At 41.1% G+C, this 19,345-nt stretch overlaps 1 protein-coding gene across 2 annotated transcripts in view; it reads right to left on the bottom strand.

Moving 5' to 3' along the window:
- Positions 1 to 1,143: 1,143 nt before the first annotated feature.
- The window catches only part of camk2a (calcium/calmodulin-dependent protein kinase II alpha), a 44,421-nt gene continuing 26,219 nt past the window's right edge, over positions 1,144 to 19,345 (bottom strand). Inside the window, exons 6-18 of one of the 2 annotated variants that reach the window (XM_041801123.1) lie at positions 19,168 to 19,240; positions 18,283 to 18,385; positions 18,096 to 18,179; positions 17,909 to 18,003; positions 17,617 to 17,739; positions 17,440 to 17,523; positions 16,760 to 16,802; positions 13,872 to 13,912; positions 11,742 to 11,790; positions 11,566 to 11,641; positions 11,395 to 11,489; positions 10,137 to 10,365; positions 1,144 to 10,054 (exon numbers count right to left, since the gene is read on the bottom strand). In XM_041801123.1, coding sequence (XP_041657057.1) covers positions 10,051 to 10,054; positions 10,137 to 10,365; positions 11,395 to 11,489; positions 11,566 to 11,641; positions 11,742 to 11,790; positions 13,872 to 13,912; positions 16,760 to 16,802; positions 17,440 to 17,523; positions 17,617 to 17,739; positions 17,909 to 18,003; positions 18,096 to 18,179; positions 18,283 to 18,385; positions 19,168 to 19,240 — 1,099 coding nt within the window. In that variant the 3' untranslated portion in view covers positions 1,144 to 10,050. Of the gene's footprint in view, positions 10,055 to 10,132; positions 10,366 to 11,394; positions 11,490 to 11,565; positions 11,642 to 11,741; positions 11,791 to 13,871; positions 13,913 to 16,759; positions 16,803 to 17,439; positions 17,524 to 17,616; positions 17,740 to 17,908; positions 18,004 to 18,095; positions 18,180 to 18,282; positions 18,386 to 19,167; positions 19,241 to 19,345 lie in introns of those variants that run through there. The other variant, XM_041801124.1, reaches the window with a different exon arrangement.

Genomic DNA, 19,345 nt, shown 5'->3' with positions numbered 1-19,345 from the left:
CATGATCTCACCGGACGACTGGAAGTCATGGCAGAGGGTGAATATTCCTCTATTCCTCCCAGCATTGTGAGTATTCTCGAGACAATTCGCTGTCTTTCTCTCTGTTACACTCTGACTCGTCTCCTTGACCGGGCGTGCGTCTCTCAGACTCTATAAACTCCAAAACTTTGAATAGAAACACACTCACAAATGCTGCTGGGATTGAAGTTACTCATGTCTGCCATCTCCTGGTGTAAAGTGGTAACAGCGCAGACTTCAACCATTAGCCCTATCTCCCAATAGTAAAGAATCCTTTGAAAAATTCCTGGATCCAGACGCTGATCCGGATCACTCCCAAATTCTAATCAGTACTTCCTTATGCCATTTCTGACATTTGCTTAACTTTTGTCCATAACTTTTTGAGTTATGTTGCTAACAAACTTACTAACATGCTAACTAACTAACAAACCCTGCCAATCACATAAGCTCCTTGGCATAGGTAGTAAAAACTAAACTCAAATGAAGCATTTTTGCACATAAAGGCTAAACTAAACTAAACTAAAAAAACAACAACAACAAAAAAACAGCAGGAAAAACTAATGAAAACTCAACTGAAATTAAAAACAAAAGGTAAAAACTAAATAAAAACTAGAACCAATGAAAAATCCCAAACTATTATAACCCTGGTTTATAGTGAAACAGAGGCCTGTAGATGACTGTCGCTGCGAGGGATTAGACGGAAAACTCAACAGGACTAAAGCACGAAGTCTTAGCTAGATCGGGTTCAAAGCAGAGAACAGGAAATGAGGATTTATCAGCTGTTTTTATGAGGAAAATACCAGGTGGTTTATAACTGGAGACTCAAAATAACCATGGTCATATAGCCTCAGCAAAGAGGCTGCTACTCCTGAACGCTTCAACATACAGACATCATCCTGGTCTCTATGGACAGGGTTTTACAGAGGAATCCTGTCCATAGTCCAAATGGTGAGCTGTGGCACTTTAACTGTTGTTTGTATTCTGATGAATGCATTAATCATGTCTATTGTGGTGGATTTATCCTAAAATGGTTTACATGGTCAGAATCCTGAGAAATCGATCGACCAGGGTCAATCAATCAATCATTAAATCTATCTATAGAAATACAGACCAATCAGACGCAGCGTTTGACCACCTCCGTTTATTTACAGAAGCACTTTAAACACGATGCAGAAGAAATACTCCAAAAAACTACAAAAAGGTTAAAAACACTCTCTCTCTCTCTGTCGCTCGCTCACACGGTTACACACAGAGCATGCAGCTTCAGTTAATACAGTACAGTACAATATTGATCATAGTAGAAAAGCTGAGTGAGTGATCGAGCTGATTATTGGATCTGCAGAGCGCTGACACGGCCGACACAAGACCAAGAGGAGACGCTTTGGATTTTATTCTGACCAAACAAAATAAAACCTGCTAATATCCAGAAATGTAAACATGTTTATTATTGTTGGATATTTTATTGATGGATTATTTTGTTCTTATTTGTCTTTCTGAATTAAATCCAAAGATTAAAGATCATTGATGGAGGAGCTTCAGACAGTTTTAAACCTTTATAGTCAAGTAGATTTTCATATTGCCACGGTGGGAGACTTTCATCTGAATAAGATTTCTACGGAGGCCCTTAAGGGACATGAGCTGGAAAAATACAAATGCTTCTGCTGCCCCAAAGAAACTCTACCATAGTCCTGCAAAATCAATCAAATGCATCTGAGTTTTTCATTTTTCATAATCCACACATGCTGCTAGCTGAGATTAGCTCATGCTCAGAACCAGCCATTTGGTAGCGAACAGCCAATGATTGCTAACAATGCTCAGCAGCAACTGAAGCTCCTCCTCCCCCAGTGTCGTATCCCGCCGTGGCCGGTGAGCGCTCACAGCTGCAGTTTAAAACAGAGACTTCCACCTCGAAGCTTTAGCATCAGGTACAGATGTGAAGCTGTCGGTCTGAGCCAATTAGAAAAGAGATTTCAGTCAGACGGACATTCAAGGTTGGAAGTCGGTGCTTTGGATGGATGAGGATAAATATGAAGCAGCCACACTCACTGGTAGAAACAGGAAATAAACATCGTAGCATCTGTTCGTAGAATAAATCTGCTTTAAGATGAGTTCTTCAGTTTCAAGCATTAACACCAAAAAGAGTTTTTAAAAAATGACATCTCAGATATCAGCAGGCAGCGTCTCAAAGACTTCCACCAACCACAAATCAAACTTTCAAGTGTCAGAAAAGGTTTAAGGTGAGCTTTAGAAAACACACGCCAGTCTAGTGTAGAAAAACAGCCATTCAGTCTGCAGGCGCCATCTAGAGTCCAGTCTGAGATCACACTGTCAAGGCATAAACCACCCTGGTTTAAGGTTGTCAAACATTTATATGTTGTTTTATCTGAGGTCAGAACCTGTTATTATATTTCTTTACATGATAACAGCGCCATGAAACAGGAAGTTCAAGGTTGACTAACAGTAATATGTTGTTTTATCTGAGGACGGAACCTTTTATTGTATTTCTTTACATGATAACAGTACCATGAAACAGGAAGTTCAAGGTTGACTAACAGTAACATGATGTTTTCTCTGAGGACGGAACCTTTTATTGTATTTCTTTACATGATAACAGCACCATGAAACAGGAAGTTCAAGGTTGACAAACATTTATATGTTGTTTAAACTGAGGACAGAACCTTGTATTATAGTTCTTTATATGATAACAGCGCCATTAAACAGGAAGTTAAAGGTTGACAAACATTTATATGTTGTTTAAACTGAGGACGGAAACTTTAATTATATTTGTTTACATGACAATAGCGCCATGAAACAGGAAGTTCAAGGTTGACAAACATTTATATAGCGTTATATCTGAGGATGGAACCTTTAATTTGTTTCATCTTTACATGACAACAGCGCCATGAAACAGGAAGTTCATGGTTGACCAAAAATTAAACATTTTAGGACGGAACCTTTTATTTTGTTCAGGGTTCCCATGGAAAACAGAAACTTACAGAGCCTTCAATTAGGGTCATGTATACTGTGTTCAGACCATATAAACGCCCCCCTATCATGGGGTTCACAACTTCACTTGATGGCAGCGTTATGCACACACTCATTACAACTCTGGTCAAAAGCCATTTAGAAGAAATAGAGACCTGATTCTCTAAGGCCACGTCGACATGATAATTCATGCTGTATATAGTCAGAGTCTTAATTTTAAAATCACGAAACAAGCTTTCTACCAGTAACCATTAAAAAAAAGGAAAGAAAACACAGAAAAAACCTGCCCCCAGGATCAGTGTACTTTCAGACAGCTCAATTTTGATCCTCAGAAATCCACAGAAAGTCACGTTTGTTTTCAAATTTCCATTTAAAATAAAATAAAGAAAAACAAAGCCATTTAGCTATTGTTCTGGAATAAACAAAACATTCATTCGTCTCATTTCTTCCATTTGAGTAACAAAAACAGAAATATGTTTTCTTGAATGGGTCCAATTTTATTATTTTGTTGTTCCATCTGTTTTTTTTTTCTTTTTTTTTGATTTCTTGTTTTAAAGAAAAACTGGAAGAACAGGAAAACATGTGACCCTATGAGGAATATAAATATTTCCCAATAAAGCATGCAAGTCCAAATAAAGCCAATAACCCCGTCAGTTATTTCATTTAAGTTGAAAATACAAAAACAAACAAAAAATAAAAATCCAAAAATAAATAAATTTAAAAAATATAAAAGAAAAACGGTTCATTTTTATTTGTTTTGTTGTGTTTAGAAATTAAAAAGGAAGATTAAAGAACAGAAAACTGGGGATGTAACATTCTTTTATTCACAACATCTGCACCAGGCCACACATACAGGGCAGAAAAGAATGTTATATTATCTGTGTTCTGTTCTTTGATCTTAATTTTTTACATCCAGAAACAAAAAACAATATTCTCTGAAACATTCGGTTTTTGATCTACTTGGGTTTAAAAAAAAAAAAAAAGTTTTGTATCTAAATGGGGTTTCATAGGTTTTTTTCTTTAATTTGTTTTTTAATCAAATTATTTAAAAAAAAAGTTTTTTATCAGGTTATTTTAAAATACAAAAGAATTAGTTTTACAGAATCAAAATTTTTTTTAATCCAATTAGGGTTTTTTTTTTAAAACCATGTCTTTTTATGGCTTTTTCATGGCTTTTTAAAAATCTAATTGGGGTTGGATTTGTCCTCAAACAGGTGGTTCCTCCATCTAGCCTGAAAGGTCAAAGGTCAATGGGAAACCTGGACAGTGTGTTTTCGAGCTGGGACACCAAATGGCGCAGAGATGTCAAGTAAAACAAACAAAAAAAAAAGGCAGCGGCGCCGGGGCGAACACATTCAGCGTTGCTAAGGAAACTGGTGTCACACGCTATACTGCATATCATACCAACAGAAAAAAAGCTGATAAACACTAAGTGATCTCTACAGGGTGATTCACACGAGCCGAGTCCAACATTAAAAAGCTTTAATATACAAACGCCAGATACCGATCAATCAATAATAATAATAATAATCATAATAATATCGTCATCTTGGTAAGAATCTGATTGTACAAAGTTCTACATTCTCCTGACGGTAAAAAGCTGCTGTAAGCGTCCCAGACGAACACAACGGGTCAAAAACCGCAGAATATCAAAGACGGCACTGCTGACGTTTCGTTAGCTCGCGGCTAGCAGACGCCACAGCTCCCAATGAGGGATGCTAGCAAGGCTAACTGGGCAGAGTCCGCCGAGCGCCACCGCGAACATCAAAACGCAGCAGAGGCCGAAGCCGAAACACAAAAACACAAACCGTGCATGCAGAGAATCACATCGTCTGTACAGAAGGTAAACGCCATCACAGCAGAGGAAGTATACTCGCTCTCCCAACAAACGCCACCCAGAAATCCAACGCTTTAACTGCGCCGCCATGGCAACAAAACCTCATATCTCCTGGGACAGAAATCGCCAACTAAATCTGAAAACAGCGGCTCTGAGTGGGCGGGCTCATCTGAAGGTCACGCCAAAAAAATGGAGGGTTGAATTTGAGTCATTTTGAGTGTTAAGGCCCCGGAAAGACGAAAACAGAGATATGAGGTTTCACACAGCCACCGCACCACCAACCACCAACGCATACGGCTAAACTCCAACGCCAACTGCCAGCCACCAATGGTTAAACAGCTACAGCTAAACTCCAACACCCACGCCAGTGTCAGAGGTCTGTTGTATGGAGGCTCAGAGGAGACATTGACCTGCTGCTCTTTTATTGCCCCGAAAAAAGTATGAATTATTTCCCTCACGTTTTTATGTGTACTTCTCTGAGTTTTATCAGTGAGGAAAGTCTGATGTGATTGGCCGATGATTCAGTGACAATACTGTCATGTTTTTTATTCTAACTTGTAACATTAGACAAAAAAAAAAACATTGATTACTTTAAGTCATCGCTGGGACTCTGTGGTACGGTGGCCCAAAAAGTCAACTGCAAAAACATTCCACTGAATGAAAACATTTAAAAAATACAAAAATATCATGACACACAAAAAGACTGTGAAACCAGATGTTTAAAAAAAATGGCAAGATGCAAAATAATTTAATAAAAACACGAAAATCAAAAGTGAAATGCAAAAGTGCATCATAAAACTCAAAAAGAACTTTGGGAAACAAAAAAATCATGCAACAAAAACATTTTTTGGGTGATGAAGGAAAATTTTATGAAGGATGAAAATAAATGTGAACAAAATATTTGAATAATTCCCAAAATGAAAAAAAAAATGAGCTTAAATTGAAACAGGAAAAGTCAATGAAACCTGAAAAAAAAAACCTTCTGTGAGATGCAAAATCATTTTGTGGCACTAGAAAATATTCAATGAAACTACAACAAAAAAAATTCATAAAACTGAAAATTCTAAAAACGTTTTACTTACAAAAAATGAGATGCAGGAACAGTTTTTTAAAACACAAAAATTTATGAAATGGACAAAAAAAAAAAAAAAGATTTGAAAAAGATTTGATGAAGCAGGAAACAATTTTTTGAAACAGCCCAGTCCGGCTGCAGACTGCAGATCTCAGACACCCTCTTTTGCAGACCTGTAAGACACCATCTCTGTCAGGAGGAAACACACACTAAAACTTTCAAAATAAAACCAGATTAAACCTCCAGTTAAGGTAATGGCAAGGCGAACAACACCAGCTGATGCCTTCAGCCCTGCAGCGAGGATGACATCTCAGATTCAACGACGGGGTTCCAGTGTAAGACCAAGACCTGGTCTTTATGGCCAGACTTCTCTCTGCAGTCAAAGATCAAACAGTGTAAAAAATACTGCTAAATAAAGGTGTACTCTCTAGTATGAGTGGGGATGTTTTAGTCCACTAGGGGGCAGGTTTCCTCAGTACTACTGTGTATGTAATGTTTTCTAGTTAAAAGGTTTTTATGGATCCTTTTAAAGTTCGGCTTTTCTAATGGTTGATAATCAATGATGGTTCTAAACGATTTAATGTTGCTGGGTTGCTCTGGGTTAGGACCAGAAGAGAACAAGGCTGACTAACCCGTCTGCTTAGAAGAATAAAGCGGTCCTTAATGAAAATTCTAACAAAGCTACCATGGTCAGAGTGAGCCTCCATTTGTCTAACTACTTCTAAAACAGGAAATACGCTAGACCAGCACATTACATCACTTCCTTCCTGACAGAGGCTTCTTCACAGTACGGGTCTGCAAGATGTAGCGTCTGAGATGTGGGGTCTACAGCCAGACTTCTTTGAGATGAAAAAACTTTAAACAAAATACAAAGTACAGTAGAGACACAAAGACGTTTCATAAAACTTGTAAACATTTAAACATTTAAGGACAGAATGTATTCGGAAACATAAAGACTGTTTCAAAAACGGAGCTTCTATTCCTGGAAATCTTTTTAGCATTTGACCATTTGGACCACCGTACCATACAGAGGACATCATTATGAAAAACTGTTGATGTTTCACTGTGTAAAGGATTTGATTAGCTGTCTGTTTTTTCACTGGAATTTCTGGTAAGCTTTTTTTGCTTCACAAATTTCAGGATATCATTATCTACTTCCTTCCTTCCTTCCTTCCTTCCTCTCTCAGCAGGTTTCCTCTCTCTCTTCCTTCCTCTCTCTGAAATTTTATTCTCTGATCAGGATCACATTAGAGCCCACAGAAAGCTCGTTAAGGTACCTCATTAAGGCCGAGCTCGTTAAGACCCATGGCGGGAGGTTGGGTGGTGGCGGAGCTGCGGTGACCGTCGATGGAAGATCTCCGGTGAAAGAGCAATGGAAGATTGGCGAGCTCTCTGAGCCCGATGGAAGCAGAGACAAGCGTCCTGAGGTGGACGCCGTCGTGAACATCTCATATTTAATTGTAAATTATTACTGTTATTACATCATCTCTGTTAAAACAAGTTATTGATGCTGAAGTTAGTGTCGGACCCAAACATCTCCACGCCACATCTACAATACACCAGTTTGAGTTTTTCATCATAAAACTATAAAACAAACATTCTAAGACTTTATAGATGAAATAAAAATATAATAAAGAATCTATCTCTATTATCACGTTATAAACATTTAAACTGGCATGACGAGGAGATGATGGGTCTCATTATAATAATCGGTTACCATGACAACAGCTGATGTTATGTAGCACTATCTAAAGGTTTTATGTGGAAACCTCGTATCTCCAGAGCACATTAATGATCGCTATTTTCACAACATATGAAGCCCCGCCCCCAGTCAGCAGCAGAAGTAAAGAATAATTAATCGCATTTATTCTCAGTGAATCAGCTTCCCTGGTTTATAACTAATAGGAACATTTATTCCTGTAGGTAGAGGTCTGATTGTTTCCAGTCATTCAAAGCTGCTGTATTTATGCAGAACAACAACGTCAGTAAATGATTTTTAATACAGCCCTCCATCATGGCCCCCTTTATACCTCACATTAACATCCGTGCTGGGTAATCTCATACCAGGTGGTAATCCTCAATGTGGACCCATAGGTCTGTTCTGATCCAGTACTTTGTAGGCTTTAAAGCAGGGGTTCTCAGCTGGTCTAGGATCAGGACCCACCCACCCTCCTGAATGAGTAAAGCCGGTTACACACCGCCGCGTGGTAACTACCCTGAAAACCGCCTCCCTGCCGGAGGAGTCCCCTGAAATGCTGAGCGTTTTTTAAAGCAGCTGCTGCCGCCGCAGTACAGGGCAGCAATGACCTAGAGGTGCTTCGGTGGACGTCACAGCAGAGCCCGCCCACAAGTCCGTCACACACCCCCTCCCCAAAAACATGTGGAGTACCTCACAATCCCTGTACATTAACATGTATAATGTACTATAAAACGGGGGGAAAAATATGGTTCTGTCATCAAAATAATTCCCCCTAGAAAACACGTTTCAGTGGTTGGTTCCACAACTTTTCTTCTGGTTGTCTTTGTACAACGGTAGAGCTCAGGATATTCCGACACCAACATTATGAGCTCCTCCATTGTTTGCTTAGACGCATGAAGTCTGCTATTTCCAGGTTCTCTCCCTCCTTTGGAGTGATTGGCTGTTGCCAGGCGGCTGCCACCAGAAAGTTCAACATGCTGAACTCCGAGCGGCAGGGCAACACCTGTGCGCGTTCACGTGGGCGGCAACCGCGTCTGGGTCCTACTGCCGTTAAAACCGCTTCCCGTCTGCTGCCCGTCCCTCATTAAAATGACTGGAGGCGGTGAGTTGCCGCGTGGCGGTGTGAAAAGGGCTTAACTGAGAAATTTTCCACAATTTAACTGTATTTAATAGAGTTCTGAAGTTACTGTAGAACCCTAGTCCCTGTCCTGTGACGAGGTGAGGTGGACATTTGGGCTTTTTTCTAAAGATTCAGAGAAACTAAAACATCAAAATCAGAAAAGCAGAGGGTTTTTCAGAAAAGGAGCTAAACAGGCGTAGAACTCGAGTCTAATAAAATAGAAGGATTTATTTCAGAGTGGGCCCTCCAGACATCATGGACTCTTACCCACACCTTTGTGACCCACTGAGACCAGCACTGCGACCCACTTTCGGGCCCCAACCCACCAGTTGAGAACCTCTGTTTTACAGGAATGACATCATTTCTTAAAGGCAAAGATGGAATGTTTTATGTGCTTGGATGACATCACCTTTCAGGATTCAAAGGATGACGTCATCAAAGTCAGAGGACAAAGGGATGTTAGTGAAGCTGGGGTTGTTGGGTGAGCTCATGGATGAGCTTGATTCTAACGGCAGGTTCTTTTAGTAAGCTAAAGATACCGACTCACATTTAAGAGCTGCTTTCAATTGTTGTTATTTAAAGTATAAAAGCTAAGCTGATGGATCATCCAGATTCATGTCTGTCATCGAGCAGATCCACCCGTCAAAGCTCCGGTGTGAAACCAGGTCTGAGAACGAATCTGACCAATCAGCATCATTAGAAGAAAACACAGCCGTATATACCATCGAAACATCACCAGGAGACAAGCTGGGCCGAAAATAAAAAAAGAGGGTTTCACGTGGATGGACTGTGAGTTAGACTCTCTGATTCTAGATTGCTCTAAATAGATCAATAGCTCATTGATTGGTGTTAATAAAGGTGATGTCATCAGTTATGAATAATGTGATTGATCAATGCTGACCTATAAAGAGTTAAATAAGAAGGATTCATATTAAACATGCCAAAGACTGATTAATTTGATCTAAAGCTTTTTGTTGGGGTCAGTTGTAGAGCGGAGCGTGACTCCTGTCAATCATCCTGAAACAGGGAGTGAATAAAGCTGGAGATACGAGGTTTCCACACGCCATTACAATCTTTGCTGTGAAGGTGATTGGTTAATTACGAGGTGGAGGGCGCGACTGAAGTCCAGATGAGCTGAAAGAAGGAAGCTGATTGGTTGGTTGTGCAGTTCACTGCTTTCTGGCCCCGCCCTCTCCGTCCTCCATCTTGTTTTTGTCAAACTAAATCCACATCGGTTGGTATCAGACGCCTGGCCTGCTGTCAATCAATCGGTTGTCAAGGCGAGAGTTGATCCATCAATGACCCGCCCACTGTGGTCGTTAACTAGAAGGAGAAAAAATAAATAGCTTGAAAACAAAAAACATACCTTTGACAATTTAAAAACCGACCAATCAGCTGCTCTTACTTGCTGAGCGTGGAGGGAGAGCCTGAGCGGTGGAAGTGGACAATCTGCCACTTGCCATCCCGGCGGTGCCACACCCTGGTCTCTTCTGATTGGGCGGTGCGTGGCGTGCCGTTGGCGTCAATGTACTGCGTGACTCTGATGTAAGCGATGCAGGCGGCCTCGTCACCCACCAGGTGGATATGAGGGTTCAGGATGGTGGTGTGGACGGGTTTACTGTTCTTTGACCACACTGGGGAGACACGAAGAAAGGTCACCTGGACAGAAATGACAGAACACGGACTACAAACATGGCTGCAGACAGCTGGGACCACAGGGACTACTAACATGGCTACAAAGAGCTGGGACCACAGGGACTACAAACATGGCATTAAAGAGCTGGGACCACAGGGACTACAAACATGGCTACAAACAGCTAGGACCAAAGGGACTACAAATATGGCATTAAAGAGCTGGGACCACAGGGACTACAAACAAAGTTACAAACAGCTGGGACCACAGGGACTACAAACATGGCTTCAAACAGCTGGGACCACAGGGACTACAAACATGGCTACAAACAGCTGGGACCACAGGGACTACAAACATGGCTACAAACAGCTGGGACCACAGGGACTACAAACATGGCTACAAACAGCTGGGACCACAGGGACTACAAACATGGCATTAAAGAGCTGGGACCACAGGGACTACAAACAAAGTTACAAACAGCTGGGACCACAGGGACTACAAACAAAGTTACAAACAGCTGGGACCACAGGGACTACAAACATGGCTTCAAACAGCTAGGACCAAAGGGACTACAAATATGGCCGCAGACCTGTTGAGATCATATGGACTACAAATATGCCGACATATGTCTGGAATCTCAAGGACTCATTTGGGGTTCACGTCCATCTCAGAGCCTTTCTGACAGTTAATCATGTATTCCAGAGTGTGCTCTTGACTCAGAAACCCAAAGAAGCCTCATTACCCAGGGTTACCTGCTCAAAGTAACTCAGAAAAGGATATACTTGGATGTATTGGGAATTTCTGAGTTCAGAGATCTAATGGAAAGTACCAGGAATCCCAAGGACTACAAAAATTGCTAAAGGATCTCTGAGCTGGGATTTAGACTCTTGAGGACTTTCAGGACTACATATCCAATGGGAATTTTTGTACTTATGAATTCCTAGATGAGATGGAAGGAACCAGGAACACAAGGACAAAAAACATGGCTGCAAACAGCTGAACAATACAACAAACAGGATGTTCAACTTACAGTTTTCAAAATAAAAGCGGTGGAAATCTAACCCTTCGACCAGGTTTCCCAACGCCTCAGGCTCGAACGCCGTCACTGCCGGGTCACACATCTTCCTGTGGGCATAATTTCACAATAAGAGTCCGACTTAATCAGAGGACAGTCAGACTTTAGTGACAGTGTTTTACGTACGTGTAGCTCTCAAAGTCTCCATTGCTGATGGCCTCGATGAGCTGCTCTGTGACTTTAATGATGTCCTGCTTCCTCACTGACACAAACACAGAATCACGTTTTATTTTCAACAAAGTTTCTGAATGTTTTTGTCTGTCAATCACTGATCGATCATGAAGGTTCTTGTGTATGTGTACCTCTGGTATCCTCGTCCTCGATGGTGGTGTTTGTGCTCTCAGACGACTCCTACACAACAACATGATGATCAGAATCAGTGACGATGATTCAGAACGTTGTCTTCTTCTGAACGAAAGCTCATCTCAATCATGTTGACATTTGTGAGGATGTCTGTGTGGACGATGGAGTCCACCCTGCTACTATGGATGGTGCTGTTATTTCTGAGACGCTAACAATGACCCTCTTCCCACTTCCACATCTACCCCGCACACAGCGTCATTATTGCTGAACAACTCAAGAGCACATTTGAGTTTGTCTGAAAAATCAGAGATTGGCAGTAGGGGGCAGTAGAGGGCAGGTCCCACAGAACCCTGCATTCCTCAGGAGCAAGACTTTGACTTTGCCACTGCAGGTCCAAGATAATCCATTCTTTTTTACAGAAACTAGAGTACTGTGACTGGACTCAGTCTGGACTGGACTCCTTTTTGATCATAATTCCATTAAAATGGCTAAAAAGAAGTTCAATATCGGGTTTACTGGTGTGGATTTAATCATTAAAGTCCCCAAAAGACACAGGAGTTACAGGCCCACTGAAAATGCTGCCGCAAAGATTTAAAGGCATCAGTAGTGTCAATGGGAAAACACAACGGCTAGCTTGAAGAGGAAAAAGAAGTAAGATGCAGCGGTTTAAGGTTCAAAAGTTATTTAACTTTATAAATTGTGTCACTTCTTGTCTTGTATGACAGCACTGGTCTGGAAGGCATTTTAGCGATCACATTATGAGGAAAAATGTCATGCAGACAACATTCTTTGCAGCTTGGTTGTCCCTTGGTTGTTCTTTGCTGCCGCTGCGCCAAAAATGGAAGCCCGTTCATACAGTGGAAGCAAAGAAGAATTGATTTCTGGTTAATAGCACTAACAGCGAGCATGGCTAAATGAAGCAAAATATAAAGTTAAACTAAACAGTATCGGATCGGTGCATAAACTCGTGTACTTGCCGATACCGATACCTGAATTTGAAGCAGTATCAGACGTATTTCCAATACTGGTATTGGCATCAGAACAACCCTACTTTTAATCTCACAACTGTGACTATGATTGCCTTACTTTCACATTTTGTATTTTTTATTTGGTGGAAACGAGCTTCCACAGAAAACAACTCCTTTAGAATAATAGCGAAAATAGAACTAACATGATTGGTCCATCCTTTACTTCTAACAATAGGCTCTATGCTCGCATCACATCCACATCTGGCGTTAGGCCGCTCATAGGCTTCCGGTCAGAAGAGCGAACGCAGAAGAGAACGGCGTATGATGGCAGATTCGTTGCTGTTTACCGGCCATTTGCAGGAGTTAACTGAAAACAGAATTCAATTCGGCTAAAGATGAACATATCAGCACACAGCAATGATGTCCAGATGTGTTTTTGACCTGACTTTGAAACGTCATTTTAGCATGTTTGGATGCCATTATGCTGAAGAGTAAACGAACAACAATGAACAAAAAAAGAGAAAACTTGACACTTAACCGCAATATTGGAAGGTTTACGATGACAGAAGGTTACGTTTTGGCTTAGCACATATCGCTTGGTGAAGTTGTCAGGATGGCTAATTTTTCACCAGAAATACGTCACACCCCGCCGTGCATAGAGCCCATTGGTCAGTTCATCAAAAAAAGTCCAAGAGCAGAAATACGAGACAAAGTTTGGTACAAAAAAGATCCGAGTGTCACTTTCGCAAGTTAATGGACTCAACCTGAATGAGAGGAGAATGAACTGGACAGAAAATCTGATATCTAAAGATTAGAGATCAATCAGACGTTTAGAACAGGGAAGCAGTTTAGAGCACAAAGGAAGGTTTGAATGAAAAGACTGAAGAATCTGAGACTAGAACCAATGAGTCAGGATCTTAAAACATTAAAATGTGCTCTCGAGTTTTTCAACAATAATGACTCCATACTATCTTCAGACTCTGTAGAGCAACAGACCCAGTATGGACATACTTTATCTAACGGATTCTCCAGTTTAATATCATGATCGATCAATAGCCATAGCTATAATAATCAAAAATAATCAATAATCATAGCTTTGCGTGTAAGCAAAGTGGCATCATGGGTTACAGAAGAAAATAAAAATAGTGATGATAGTGTTACCTTGACGCCGTCTGCCTTCTTGTTGCCTCCACTCTTTCCTCCTGAACGAGGGATGAGGATGAAGAGAAAGAGAAGCAGCAGAGTGAGAAAGAACGGAACAAACGCAGAGAAGAGCAGAGACGGCATCGTACCCACAACCTCTGACACCTAAGACACCAAACACAACTTTAACGCCACAGTACGGGACTGACCGGAGACTTTTCAAACCAGACACTCAAACCACAGAGAAAGAGGAAGAACTAAATGGTCAGTTCAAAGAGAAAAGTCTGGTTTTTAGTCTCATGGTTGGTCCAAAATGGCAAAAATCATCCATGTGGTCTCGGTCTGTCTCTGTAAGCACAGTGGGGGAGGAGGGGAGGGGTCAGGCAGAGGGTGGAGGTTAATTTTAGTCGGAGCTGCTGATGGTTGGAGAGCAGAAAGTCAGAAACACATTCCTCCTGTTGGACACCAGCTGACAGACAGACAAGGCCCTGGGGCCACAGATAACACACACAAACACACACACATGTAAAGGGTAGGAGAAACACACTTCACAGGTTTTTAAAGGAACAATACGGAGAATTTCCTCTCTGAAATCTCAACATTAAACAAACTAGAACCACTGCATGGTGGTGATACACCTCCAAACAGTGAAAGTACGGCGATGGGCTGTTTACTGTGATACAAATGTCAGAAGCAAGGACTGACCATGAAGCCTAATGACCTTTACATTTCACCTTTGACCTCCAAATTTCAAACAGTTGAATAGGATGAACAATACTGGAAGTTTGATGAAAATCTGTCAAAGAACTCTTGAGATATGGATATTGGTGTACAAAGTCGGAAAGACGGCTAAAACCTCTGTCATCAGCGATCACTGAGGCGCTAGAATTAGGGCTGTCAAGATTAATCGCAGTCATTACAATTAACTGCAATTAAGGGTGCCTGATAAAGCAATCTTAGGTCGTGAAGAAACAGAATGTATTGAGATCTGCCAGAACTGTTTTATCGTAGAATCAGCTCAATTACTTTTACCTACATCCCCAAGCAACGGTGGTTCATGGCTGGAAGCGAAACTGAACGTCAGTTACGTTTTATTTGTAAATAGTTTCATACAAATAACTCTGGTCATGTCTGTTGTCAGACCTGGCACAATCGTTTCAGATTGGAGATTTGTAAGACAGAGTTGTCTGATGACAGATATGGAATCTTGAAATTTGCAACATTTGTTTTTTTTTTTTTTTTATTACAAAAATGGACCAGTTCACTGTATTTTTTTTTTTTTGGAAAAAGGAACCAGCTCTTAGAACCAGCTCTTAGAACATCTCATGAAACAAGCTCTTAGAAACAGCTCTTAAAACCAGCTCTAAGAAACCAGCGCTTAAAACCAGCTCTTAGAACATCTCATGAAACTAGCTCTTAGAACCAGCTCTTAAAACCAGCTCTTAAAACCAGCTCTTAGAACATCTCATGAAACAAGCTGTTAGAAACAGCTCTTAAAACCAGCTCTTAGAACCAGCTCTTGGAAACAGCTTTCAGAACAAGCTCTTTGAAACCAGCTCTTAGAAACCAGCTCTTAGAACCAGCTCTTAGAACCAGCTCTTAAAACCAGCTCTTAGAACATCTCATGAAACAAGCTCTTAGAAACAGCTCTTAGAACCAGCTCTTGGAAACAGCTTTCAGAACAAGCTCTTTGAAACCAGCTCTTAAAACCAGCTCTTAGAACATCTCATGAAACAAGCTCTTAGAAACAGCTCTTAGAACCAGCTCTTAGAACCCGCTCTTAGAACCAGCTCTTTAAACCAGCTCTTAGAACATCTCATGAAACAAGCTCTTAGAAACAGCTCTTAGAACCAGCTCTTAGAACCAGCTCGTAAAACCAGCTCTTAGAACATCTCATGAAACAAGCTCTTCGAAACAGCTCTTAAAACCAGCCCTTAGAAACCAGCTCTTGGATACAGCTTTAAGAACCAGCTCTTAAACCAGCTTTTATAACCAGCTCTTAGAACGAGCTCTTTGAACAAGCTCTTAGAAAGAGCTCTTAGAAACATCTCTTAGAAACATCTCTTAGAAACATCTCTTAAAACCCGCTTATAGAACCAGCTCTTAGAACCAGTTCGTAGAATCAGCTTGTCCTCTGTGCCGACTATGGCCTACTATAAAAATAGATGTGGAAAGCTCCCAACATCCTCAGCTTCACCAACATTCTCTCCTCTGTCTTTGATGATGTCATCCTTTCTATACTTTGATTGGTTTTAGAACGCTGACATCCTACGAAGCATCTAAAAAGTACATTAACATGAAGGAGAAAAGCTGTTAAAGAGGCACTTAACTGCCCTTCTTCATTCTTATCAGCAGCATCTTCACTGCACAAAGCATGCTGGGATACGTAGTCCTGCCTCCATGTCTCTTTGTCCTCTAAGGACTACTGTCTTAAAAAAAACTTCTGGTAAGTGATGTATATCCACAAACCAAGATAAAATGCTGTCAGGTATGACAGAGCATGATGATGGGGTGATCACCAGAGCCCTTAGTTTCTCTCTCTCTCCCTCTCGCTCGCCCTCGGTGGTTTCCATGCTATCTATAGCTCAGTGGTATCCCGAGTGTGTATGAAACTCAACGACAGCTGCTGACACATACACACATGGTGTTAACCCGTTAATTGTGTGTAAGCTGGCAGCTGATTGGTTGATCTCTGACAGTTTAACCCTCAGCTACTGTAGGTCAAAGGTCAAACTTGACTGATCACATAATAACCAATATAAGGTATTCTTTTTTTCCCAGTACTTTTAAAATCAACAAGTTATAAAGTGATTGACACAATGCAGAAACCAGGACGACTAATGACCAATAAGAAGCCTGGAGTCAGTTTACCTGAAGACAGGTGAGCATGTGAGCGGTGATCTTACCTGAGAAGTTTCTGGTGGCCAACATGGTGGTGAGGATAGCTCCCTAAAACAACCGAGGACACAAGGAAGGAATTAAATCACGCAACATATATTTCTGCTATAAACATCAGTCTACATCAGCTGTGAACATCAGTCTATATCAGCTCTAAATACCAGCCTATGTCAGCTGTTAACATCAGTCTATATCAGCTGTTAACATCAGTCTATATCAGCTGTAAATATCAGTCTATATCAGCTGTAAATATCAGTCAGATCAGCTGTAAATACTAGTCTATATCAGCTGTTAACATCAGTCTATATCAGCTGTTAACATCAGTCTACATCAGCTGTGAACATCAGTCTATATCAGCTCTAAATACCAGCCTATGTCAGCTGTTAACATCAGTCTATATCAGCTGTAAATATCAGTCTACATCAGCTGTAAATATCAGTCTACATCAGCTGTAAAACTCAGTATATATCACCTGTTATTATCAGTCTATATCAGTGGTATGTACTGGTACATTTTGAGGGTCTTAGACTACATTAGCTGTCTTCCTTCCTTTCTCCTTACACATTAATGTATTTTCAGGACTGAGGTTTTAGCTTTAACTACATTTACATACTGGTATCATTTATCTGGTTAAGTGAACCGTATCTGTTTTCAGAGGTACTAACCCCATGTTTAGACGAGGCCTTACCTTCAGTTTCCTCCTGGCGTTGAACTTCTTCAGACACTCGACCGTCTCCTGTCTGTGCATACAGGACGCCACAGTGGAGCGGTGCTAGAGGAACATCATCACCATCGTTATCATCATCTTTAAATCTATATATAAAGTTAATATAAAGATATGACAGAGGAGAGGGGTCAGCCTTACAGATATCCACGGGTGTTTGAGCGCCTCTGCTGCTGTGATCCGTTTAGACGGATTTATGGTCAACATCTTATTAATAAGATCTTTGGCTTCAGGAGTCACTGTGTCCCACTCTGGGGAGGGAAACTACCAGGAGGAGATTGAGGAAGGAGAGGAGAAAGCAAAGGAGACAAATAAGTAAAGGAGACAGGAGGTGACAAGGTAGCAGAGGAGGTAAGAACAGGAGACACCAAGTCAGAGGCCTGCCCCAAGTACACATCATGACCAATGAGAGCTCTGCCATCATGTGACCTACATCATACGCTCCAGCTTTGATCTGCTGGTAAAGACGATGTTGATCTTCATCCCAGAATGGAGGATAACCAACCAGGAGGATGTACAGGATCACACCTGAGGAGACAAGGAGGCATGAGAGGAGACAAGGAGGCATGGGGAAGGACAGGAGACAAGGTAGGACAGAGTAGAGCAGAATGGAATCTGACCACAGGCCCAGAGGTCTACAGCTTTCCCGTAAGGATCCTTCCTTAGAACCTCTGGAGACAGATACCCAGGAGTTCCTGCAAAACCTGCAGATAAAAAAGACACAGTGGTATCAGAATATAGCTTTAAACAGAGACGCTGCTCAGCAGTCATAGTACAACAGGACTAGAACTACAGGATCTGACATACCGAACCATGCCTGCTGATCTCCCTCCACCTCAATGGCGAGGCCAAAGTCAGCCAGTTTCACAGCCGCTCCTTTGGACTTGGAAGCCAGAAGAAGGTTCTCTGGCTGGAGAAACACGGAAAAGATGCTAACCATGCTAACTATGCTCAGTGGTGAAGAAAGGATGAACTGACAAAGCTAATACTGCTTGGTTTACAATGGAGGTGCTAACATGCTAGCTCCTGTCATTTGTAGACATAGGACATGATACTAATGCTAGAATTATGTACTGGTTTACACAGGGAATGCTAATAATGCTAATTCTGCTGATTTGATGAGATAGACAAGACTAACAATGCTAACTCTACTCTTTTGTTTACATAGGAGGTGCTAATAGTGCTAAATCTGCCTAATCCACTCATTTATTTATTGCTAACAGTGCTAACTCTGCCTAAATCCATTTATTTGTTTATATAGGAGGTGCTAACAATGCTAACTGTGCCTATCTCCTCTCATTTGTGTATACATGAGATGCTAACAATGTTAACTCTGCCTAACTGCACTGATTTGTTTAAATAAGAGATGCTAACAATGATAACTTTGCCTTACTCTTGTCTTTTGAATGTTGTTTAGGGCTCGCTCTTGTTTCTTCACATGAGGATGCTAGAAATGTTTTTATAGGAGATGCTAACATGCTCACACAGCTCACATGCTTACACCCTCTTTTAGTCTCCTGAACCCAGAGGTGACCCAGCGCTGCACTAATTAGCCTAGCACTCACACCCGTACTTCCAACAAATGTGCAATTCAAGAAAGAGCTTGGAAAAATACCAAGTCGATAACTTATTATATTAATACTAACATTACATTAAATATACATTATGTTAGATTTTTAAACGGTCAGGTACCTTCAGGTCTCTGTGGACCACGCCCATCTGATGACAGTGAAGCACCGCCTCCAAAATCTGCTGGATACAGTGACTGTGGACACAGAGGTCAAAGGTCAGAGCCTGTTGTGTGTGTTGAGGTGTGTATTCATGTTTAGACAGATGTAAAACTACAACAGAACATGACACTGATCCAGAT

Source organism: Cheilinus undulatus, linkage group 12 (assembly GCF_018320785.1).
Source record: "Cheilinus undulatus linkage group 12, ASM1832078v1, whole genome shotgun sequence".
Lineage (NCBI taxonomy): Eukaryota > Metazoa > Chordata > Actinopteri > Labriformes > Labridae > Cheilinus > Cheilinus undulatus.
The sequence above is the reverse complement of the archived record's forward strand: the minus strand, read 5'-3'. Positions and strand labels throughout refer to the sequence as shown.